Source organism: Penaeus vannamei, chromosome 18, assembly GCF_042767895.1.
Source record: "Penaeus vannamei isolate JL-2024 chromosome 18, ASM4276789v1, whole genome shotgun sequence".
In the NCBI taxonomy this organism is placed as follows: Eukaryota; Metazoa; Arthropoda; class Malacostraca; order Decapoda; family Penaeidae; genus Penaeus; species Penaeus vannamei.
Genome location: NC_091566.1, coordinates 38,954,502 through 38,964,501, shown reverse-complemented (window position 1 = coordinate 38,964,501; position 10,000 = coordinate 38,954,502). Strand labels below are relative to the sequence as shown.

The 10,000-nt window shown below is 38.7% G+C and overlaps 1 protein-coding gene across 5 annotated transcripts in view; it reads right to left on the bottom strand.

Moving 5' to 3' along the window:
* Positions 1–10,000, bottom strand: part of LOC113805687 (molybdate-anion transporter) — a 17,014-nt gene that overhangs the window by 2,052 nt on the left and 4,962 nt on the right. For 2 of the 5 annotated variants that reach the window (XM_027356737.2, XM_027356739.2), the window contains exons 3-4: positions 6,240–6,303; positions 1–1,710 (exon numbers count right to left, since the gene is read on the bottom strand). The exon at positions 1–1,710 is cut by the window's left edge and continues 2,052 nt beyond it. In XM_027356737.2, the coding sequence (XP_027212538.1) occupies positions 319–1,710; positions 6,240–6,303 (1,456 nt within the window). In that variant the 3' untranslated portion in view covers positions 1–318. The remainder of the gene's footprint in view (positions 1,711–6,239; positions 6,304–10,000) is intronic. The other 3 variants (XM_027356742.2, XM_027356740.2, XM_070133304.1) reach the window with 2 other exon arrangements.

Here is a 10,000-nt window from a genome sequence, read left to right as displayed (position 1 = left end):
TAATAATGTCATGTTGGCTGATAAATAAAACTGCAATATCTATGTCATCATCCTGACCCCATGGCATTCTCTATCTATACCATTCTAAAAAAATTAGGAATCCTATAAAACAAAAACAGAAAAGTGCATCTAAGAGTTAAATCAATGTCCCACAGTATATAAAACTCTCCTGAATATTTTGTGGAATATAAAGCTGAACTATATGTCCATACACAAAATTTGTGTCTAAACTTTCTAGCCTAGTTCTGCCATAAATGAAGTTTCTCTTCCACTATTTACCTATATATTTAATTCCAAAGTTCTTATGTTTTGTACACACTAAGACTCCTCTTTTGTCAATGGTGTTCTATCTTCAGTTTGGGGGATCAAAGTCTTGTTACTATTGTATAGAGAAATAAACTTCATATTACTAAATAATGCAATAACTAACATTCCAGTACAGATTGCAAACATACATTCAGTTGAACTAATAATAGTATTATTGTGGACAAGCAGCAGACCAGCACATGTAATGATATTGGTTGGGACTCTGAACCAGTTCATGATACCTGCTCTCAGATCCTCTGGAATGACCTGGGACCGCAGGTACCCAATGGCTGGGAAGTACATGCCAACACCCACTTCCAGAATGAGGAAGGCAAGGAAGGAGAGGTACAAGTGGTTGCCGCTGGTGGAATAAATGCACAAAGACATGGCTACAATAGCCATACCAACCGCCATCAGCAAGAGTTGTTCAGCCGAATACTTCTTGGAGAAGAGCATGGAATATATGGACGAGCCAATCATAATGCAGACCATGAAACTTGCAAACACCATGCCAAGGGGAGGGTGTCCAGGTCCCAGGACAGGGGTCCACTGGAATACAAAAATATACATGTTGGCTTCAAAGAGAGACTGAACCACACCCAAGAATAGGATAGAATCCTTAAACAAGATGGACCGAAGACCTTCCATGCAGGACTTCCTCAAATCGATCGCCTGATTTCCATAATTTTCTCTCCAGGTCTGCGAAATGATCAGACCTGCCATGATCAAGAAGGGAATGGCAAGCATGAAGGGAGCAACTGGTCCAAAGGCCAAGGTCTCAGCAAAGATGTTAGAAAACACCCCAGCATTTATGGCCAGCACACCATTCCAGAAGGTTGCCTTGGAGAAGGTCACTGACAGCCACTCACTAGGGAAGTCATGCGTCTCTGTATGCTCATAGACATACCATGACTCAAAGGTTGAGAAGAGCATGGATGTAGATATACCACCAAAAACCCTACCCATGAATAGCCAGAAGAAGCTGGAGCTGAGTTTTGTTAGGCAACAGAAGGAGTACATGATGCAGAAGCAGAGAGCCATCTTCTTACGACCAAACCGATCAGCCAGGGGTCCTGTTGTTGTCCCGAAGATGACGCTGCTGGCAAAACCCACCACATACAGGAGGGCTATTTGGTTGCTGGCATAACCATAGTGTTCATAAAGCTTGTACACATAAGGACCCTGCAGCCAGTCAGAGAACAATGCCATGAAGTACACCAGGAAAAACGAATATTGGAACTTCTTGAAGTGAGGGTTATTGGCTGACGTGATTTGGCTCTTGGTCTTCAGGGAGAGGAAGTGCAAGGCCAGAGCTAAGAGGGCCAAGAGGGTGAAGGAGCCATAGATGAAAGCCTCCATTGTGGAAGCCGTGCCAATCACTGGGATCTCCACCGACTCCAGGGTCTGCAAAAGAAGGCCAGTATGAGCAAGATGAAGGATTTTAGATCTTTGATTTGCCCATTGATATCAAGATCGGAAAAATGCATACCATGTCTAATGTGTATTCTCTTCATGAATTATCTTTACTCATGGTTCCAAAAGTGATTAATTATAAGGGAGTCAATTACTAGCCCTACCTATCACACCTGTTTACTCTTTTGATTTATTTTCAAAAGGATTTTTTTATTTTCTATTACTATAACTGTTAATAACATTACAACAATCATAATGTCAATAATAATATAACATCCATATCAATACCATTAGAGAAAAAATCCCATAATTCAAGGAAATGGGAAATCAGATGAGGTCACGTAAGCCATCTTATTACTTCCATGGTGGCTAAGCATTTGTGTGCAAGCAAATTTCACAAAAGAAAACTAGAGTAGATGGTGTAATTCCCAACAGCAGTGGACTAATAATAATAACCTTAAAAATAGTAATAGCAGGATAATTTCTTTTAATAAAGCCAGTTTTCTGTAACAGAGTTATCAATAAACATGTATAAAAGCATATTAAAATAGAATTAATATTTTTAAGGGCAAAATCTTTAAAATTCTGACAAGATAATCATGCAAATCAAACCCCAAAGCATATAAACTGTGTTTATCAAATCACATCAAGTATGTGCTTTAAAATACATATAGAATCTCTACATCTGTTTATTTGCTAAAATATTTGTGTAACATTGGGCATCCATTTTCCTCATTCATACAACATACATAAACTGTGAGCATGATTAGGTAGAGTTAACCCTAACATCTGGTATATTTGCATACAGCAAATTAGCATTTGACAACCTTTACATTTACTGTGCATGTCTGACAACAAAAATTGCATCTGACCATCACTGAAGGCAGTAGATAATTTCACAGACAATTAAGTGACATGTATGACTGTCATACAACAGGCATTGATAAGCAGTCATTCATACACAAGTACGAGGGAAGGAGGGAGCCAGCCAAAGACTGATGACGATGATATGGACAATTGTAAACATAAAAGCAATAAGAAAAATATACGCAAAAAAAAGTCACAAGGCACACAGACAATGCAAAGGTGATAGAATTGCATTAGTTACAGATGAATTCTCAATGACAATCTCTCACTCATCATCACTGGACAAAAGATTACAATTAAAACATACTTTTCATTTGCTCCCCTTAATTTCATATTATGATAGCTAAGAATGATACACAAAGAAATCAGTTTCTTTAAGCATCAAACAAGCCATTTTGATTGGAGATGCTCCTACCCCTAGTACTAATTAGATTTTTCCATTCAATTTTTTCACATCTGATGAGCTATCTCAATACCCACTACTCAACAAATGTGAGGCTTTACTGTATTCTTCATCTTTGTTTGTACTGTAGCTGTTATTGTACAAGAGGAAAAAATACACTACTTACATCTGAAAATGAAATAACCATTAAGGTAAGAAAATCTATTCTCCACCTCTACCTCCACCTCTACCTCTACCTCTACCTCTATCTCCACCTCCACCTCCACCTCCACCTCCACCTCCACCTCCACCTCCACTCCCACCTGTACCTTCACTCCCACCTCCACCTCTACCTCCACTTCTACCTCCACCTCCACTTCCACCTCCACCTACAGCTCCACGTCCACGTCCACTGCCACTTCCATTTCCACTTCCACCTCCATTTCCTTCTCTACCTCTACTTCTACCTCTACCTCTGCCTCCACCTCTATCTCTACCTCCGCCTCAACCTATAATTTCACCTCCTCCATCTCCACCTCTACCATCACAATCACCATCACTGTGATCATCGTCATACTGTCACTACCATAATCACCTCCGCCACATTCATCTTGTAATAACAACAATAATTAGTAAAAAAAATAGAGAATACATTAGGAAAATCAAAACACATAATCATTAGGGGGAACTGTATGAAGATACATAAAACCCAAGAATATTTTTAAAGAAACTATAACACCAAAATATGGCCATTACACATCTCGTTGCAATGTCTTGAATTGTCAACCCCAACTTTTCTTTTTCAATGACCTCTGCTCATGTACTCTTAAGCTATATATATATTCCAGCCAACTACAATTATATAGACATGCTTCTTAACCACTAGCCGCCTGGTGAAATGCACATACATGCCATGGCTGATGTGGACAGAAAAATAGATGGCATTGTATCACGACCATTCCCACGCCACTGGCTCATCAGACGGAGTTTGTTTTTCTCCAATAGTAGCGGCTTCCTTTATATGGTAAAGAATTTTGGCAATAGTACCTATAATGAAGGTAATCCTTCAAAATTATAATATCTTTATAAATTATAGCAATATAAAAGCTTTTAGGTACCAAATGTCGCTCGCAAACTACCGAATGAGCTGGGCACAAACAGGGGAAACTGTCAATACGCGCCAACAATTCTGTTATTACGTCCACTTGCCAAATATTTTTACCCGGCAGCATTGGGTTAATACCATTCTAATGTTTTTTTTTCCCCATTTCAAATTATTTTCTTTTTCTGCTCGTTCTCTGTTACTACTCTGATCTGCATACGAACATCAATTTACATACCAAATTCAGAGACTCGCTTTCAACACTCATTAAGGAATTTTGACCGTACAAGTAAACGATTTCTCTATTTTCAAACATTTTTCTTTCCCTGCCTTACACTCTTAATCACTTAACCTTTTCGGTGGAAAAGAAATTTTAAAAATGTTCCAGGATATATCTGCACTGCCAGAGAAACCAAAAGCGTCAAAGTTCATCACTATCTAATAACAGCATCAGGAAATAAAACTGATTCAACATGAAACAGTCATTACCTCGAGTACAGTTTAAGTATGATCAACAGCGACGGTTTTTCCTTTATTTGTTTTTTCAAGGCACTCCTCTCTGATCAACAGCAGTTCACAATAATATACTTGGAGCTTACAGATCTAATTAATCCCAACACATCGCACCTAGTTCTATCATTCTATTTCAAATGGACTGAATTTGATAGCTGGTTTTTGCTAATGTCTATCAATTTTTTCTTCTTCATTTCCAAATAAAGACAAGAAATAATTGAAGACTTAAGAAAATGAATAAAGGATATAAGAATAGAAAACATGCAGTAATCAAGAAAGAAAAGCTAAAAAATAATAATAATAGAAAAAAAAGAAAGAAAAGGCAATTAACGTTTTGCTTTCCGGGAACTGTAGCACCGGTCACACCTGTCTCGCGCACAAACACTGCCCTTCCCTTATTGGCCTCTCCCTTGTGCTTGTCCAGGATGGAACTCAACACGAAAAACAAAACATGCTCGTGAGGAGAGACCCGTAACCCAATGAGTAGATTACCCTGCATACTGCACAATCCACCCCATCCTTTTTAGCTTGAAGAAATGTCTTAACGAAGTTTCTCCTGAATTCATTCCAACTTCCTTCCCACCTAATTTCACATTTACATAGATATGTTGTTACTATCAGCCAGTCGTTATCATTTTATGACTGTTCTTGCCTGTATATTCTTTTCTTTCTTCTTTCTCTCTTTATTCTTATCCTTATCTATTTATCTATTCATCTATTCATCTATTTATCTATATATCTATTTATCTATTTATCTATTCATCTATTTATCTATTTATTTATTTATCTATTTATTTATTTATTTATTTATTTATTTATTACTTATTTATCTATCTATTTATCTATTCATTTATCTATTTATTTACTTATTCATTTATTTACTTATCTATTTATTTACTAATCTATTTACTCACCTATTAAAACATGTACTTGTTAATCTATTTACCTACTTATCTATCTATCCATCCATTTCTCTATTTATCAATCTTTTTCCTTCTTTTCTTGCTTTTAACCTTTCCTAAAACTTCAAATAATCAACAGATAAGCTCTTACAGTGATAAATATTTTTTTCTAAACTGTATAATCTTACACTTATATATTCAATTCATTAAATCAATTTATCATCATTCATTTATCATTATTTTCAAGGTATCATTTGTGCAAATAAAGTACAGTTCTTGTGAATATTCTAAAAACAGGACCATTCATAAGAATTATAGTTATTACATAAATACGTATTTTTCAAAGTACAATCCCAGCCATCACTATCTTCATCTGCTTCTTTTCTTTTTCTTTTTTACCTTTTTTGACACCTATGTGTGACTCTTGTAACACCACTGATAGTAGTAATATAAAATTCAATGATAAGAATTTATGGTATCACATTTAATGGGATAATTATTGTTTTACTATAAAGCAAAATACTTGCAAAAAGGTTTCATGAGATCATTCTGCACACACTGTATAAAATTACAAACCCAAGCCCCATTCACCAACAGGAAAACAAGAAAATATAAATAAAACAGAAATGCTTCAGCACTCCAAGCAAGTGTGTAGAAAGACAGTAAAAAAAACAAAAACAAAACTTTAAAATAATTCTCAAAACAAAACGAAACAAATTCCACCACCAATCACCACTGTAAATTTATTTCTTACCACCAGAGGCCCTGGGTCGACAGGTGCACCATCCCCTGATATCTCAGACATGTTACCTCGTCTGCTGCAGGTGAGAGAGTGAGGGAGAGTCAGGGTAACTACAACATATGTATCGTCCACACAGGTGTGCCAGACAAGTGGTGGGGACTAGGCGGGTGTGAGAGGTAAGGGGATGGGGTGGAGGAGGTGGTGGTGAGAGTGAGGAGGAGTGAGAAGTGGAAAAATAGGGGTGGGATGGGGAGGATAAGAATGGTGAGGTTCGAATAAGGTGAGAAGTGGAAAAATAGGGGTGGGATGAGGAGGAGAAAGAGGTGACTGAGAGTGCGTAGGGGTTGATAAATGGAGAAATGGGGGAGGATAAGGAGGTGGTATGAGAGAGTAAGGTGGGGATAAGAAATGGATAAATGGATGAAGAGAAAGGGGATGAGGAGATGGTAAGGGAGGGCGACGTTTTTTTGAACTATGGGAGGAACAATATATACAGATGCATATTCTGAAAAAAAGGGATGCAGGACACATCTACAAAAAGTAGACAATACACAACTTGAGAGAAACACAAACTAACAAGACCATAGATTTTGCAGAAAGGACATTAAACTAAAAACAAACAATAATAAAGATATATACAGTTACCTCTCTGAGATATCATGGATCTTGGAGTACAAGTAAACACACGTAGTACAAAGAAAGAGAAAAGCTCAAGGAGAAAATGAAGAAAAAAAATATCCGAGACTTTATGGTTATAGAGCTTACTGGTATCAATGCACACCTATACATGTTCTCTGTTTCAAGTGTCTTTACTACAATAAAAAGGGGAAGAGGAGGGGTCATATCCCTGTGCTCTGTGCTCTCTTATGGGTTAGACATTAAAAGAGACTAAAAATACAGAAATCATGAAACTATAAAAAAGTAAAAGGCTGGAGTAAAAACTGGAAGGCTGTACCATTTTTGAGCCATGATTCTTTCTTTTTTTATGTCATATGTATGATATCAATTGAAGGTATACACATATCAGCACAGATCCACTATAGATCCTACAAATCCTAATGTGATCACAAATAACATACTGAGTTAAAAAGATTAAGGAATAATATCATACTGAGTTAAAAAGATTAAGGAATAAAGGATAAGAAAAATGGACCAAAATAAATGAGGAAAAATCTGAAAAAACTATCAAGGTGCAATTAAGAAAATATACTGATGTAAAAATTCATATTCAAATTCAAATTACCTTAATCAAGCAATTATATTTCACTCTAATCAAGGGAAAATCAAAGATGATAATTATCAAAAAACTCTTGATTTTGATATGATGAACTGGAGACTTGAGAAATATATTTTACAATATACGACCATCTATCACTGTTTAGGTCTGTAAATCTAATTCATCATATATATACCATCAATCACTGTTAACCTATGTGCCATCAACTCCTACAATCCAGGTAAAGTGACCATCACATTAAGAAAAATTTGGCTTTCATGGCAGGTGACATGAAAATGCACTCGTGAAAAAAATTGGCTAAGGGTTGGGGTGACAGGAACATCTCGTCATGAGAATTTTGGATGAAGGCTTGGGTAACAAGAATGACTCACCATGCGTGCAGAAAGCTTTTGGAGGGTGATTAGACTTAGTCAGTGTTTAGGAAAGGGCTCTTGTATTATTTCCACCACGAGTGTGGAAAGTACCATATTTTTAAAATGGCACAAATAATAAAGTGTTACTTATTGTTATTGCCAATACACACTTATAGACATCCTAGATAGATGATAGAGATTCTGTGCAATGAAAACTTTCTATTATCATCTTGAGAAATACACATCTTGGAAAATGGCAAAAACACTTATGCAGAAAAAGCAATAGTAACACTGCAGAAGCGGGGGGAAGTAGTACTGACACCTCACACAAGTGTTTGTGTGAGGTGTCACACATGGGAGAGTAGCCAATCATGTAAAGCCTGCATTTTTGGAAATGAGTGGGAAGCAATACACCAAAATTTAATGGATTAACAGTGATAACCTTTGCCCCAGATAAGCAAGTCCTCCAATTCATCTGTTTTCTCGAAGCAGCATAACCACCAATTTGTCGATTTTGAGTTTTATGTGTATTTGATGTCAGGGTACCAATGCCTGTTTTATCTCTAATTTATGTGACCTAATTTCTTCCCAATGCTGAGATGTGGCACACAGTATAATGGCGGTGTTCGGGATTTTACATGCATTGAAAAACCTGAAACTCGATTTATATATAAGAAATTTCTTGGACATACACTGGTTCGTGATAACAGGGAAAATTTGTACACCAATAGGTACCTCGGCAAGTATTTTCATCACAAGCCATCAATAAATTTTTACCTTATCTTGTAATAAATGAACCATCTAAATTACTAACCAATGAAGGAAGGCAGACACACAGCCTGTGATTATGCAATTACCATTTGGCAAAGGTAATTATATAATCATATGAATGTGTGTGTGTGTGTGTGTGTGTGTGTGTGTGTGTGTGTGTGTGTGTGTGTGTGTGTGTGTGTGTGTGTGTGTGTGTGTGTGTGTGTGTGTGTGCGTGTGTGTGTGTGTGTGTCTACACGTGTACGTGTGCATGTACATGCGCATATGAATGCGTGCATGCATGCAGGTGTATATGTGTGTGGGTGTACGTGTCGGTGTGGGTGTATGTATGTGTGGGTGTATGTGTGTGTGGGTGTATGTGTGTGTGGGTGTATGTGTGTGGTTGGGGGTTGGTGTGGGTGTAGGTGTGTGTGGGTGTGGGTGTAGATGTGTGGGGGTGTAGGTGTGGGTGTAGATGTGTGGGGGTGTAGGTGTGGGTGTAGGTGTATGTGGGTGTGTGTGGGTTTGGGTGTGTGTGTGGGTGTGTGTGGGTGTAGGTATGGGTGTGTGTGGGTGTAGGTGTGGGTGTGGATGTAGGTGCGTGTGTGGGTGTAGGTGTAGGTGTGTGTGTGGGTGTAGGTGGGTGTGGGTGTGGGTGTGGGTGTCGGTGTGTGTGGGTGTATGTGTGAGTGTAGGTGTGGGTGTGAGTGTAGGTGTGGGTGTGAGTGTAGGTGTGGGTGTGAGTGTGAGTGTAGGTGTGGGTGTGAGTGTAGGTGTGGGTGTGAGTGTAGGTGTGGGTGTGGGTGTGAGTGTGAGTGTGGGTGTGAGTGTAGGTGTAGGTGTGTGTGTGGGTGTACGTGTAGGTGTGTAGGTGTAGGTGCGTGTGTGGGTGTAGGTGCGTGTGTGGGTGTAGGTGCGTGTGTGGGTGTAGGTGCGTGTGTGGGTGTAGGTGTGTGTGTGGGTGTAGGTGTAGGTGTGGGTGTAGGTGTGGGTGTAGGTGTAGGTGTGGGTGTGGGTGTAGGTGTGGGTGTAGGTGTGGGTGTGGGTGTAGGTGTGGGTGTAGGTGTTGGTGTGTGTGGGTGTAGGTGTGTGTGGGTGTAGGTGTGTGTGGGTGTAGGTGTGTGTGGGTGTAGGTGTGTGTGGGTGTAGGCGTGTCTGGGTGAGGGTTTGGGTGTGGGTGTGGGTGTGGTGATGGGTGTGGGTGTAGGTGTTAATGTAGATGTAGATGTATGCCAAAGCTAACCTTGATGTTCCGGAATGTGTAAGTGCGAAAAGCATTTGTTAGCAATAGGTTTGTACAGTGAGAGAAATGGAGTGAGGAAAGCAGATGAAGATCATGTTTAACCAGCATGAAAAGTTGTGATGCACCCAAAGACACTAAGCAAGAAATGTGACGATGGGATAAGGAAGATGCACCAGTTGAGAGATTTATT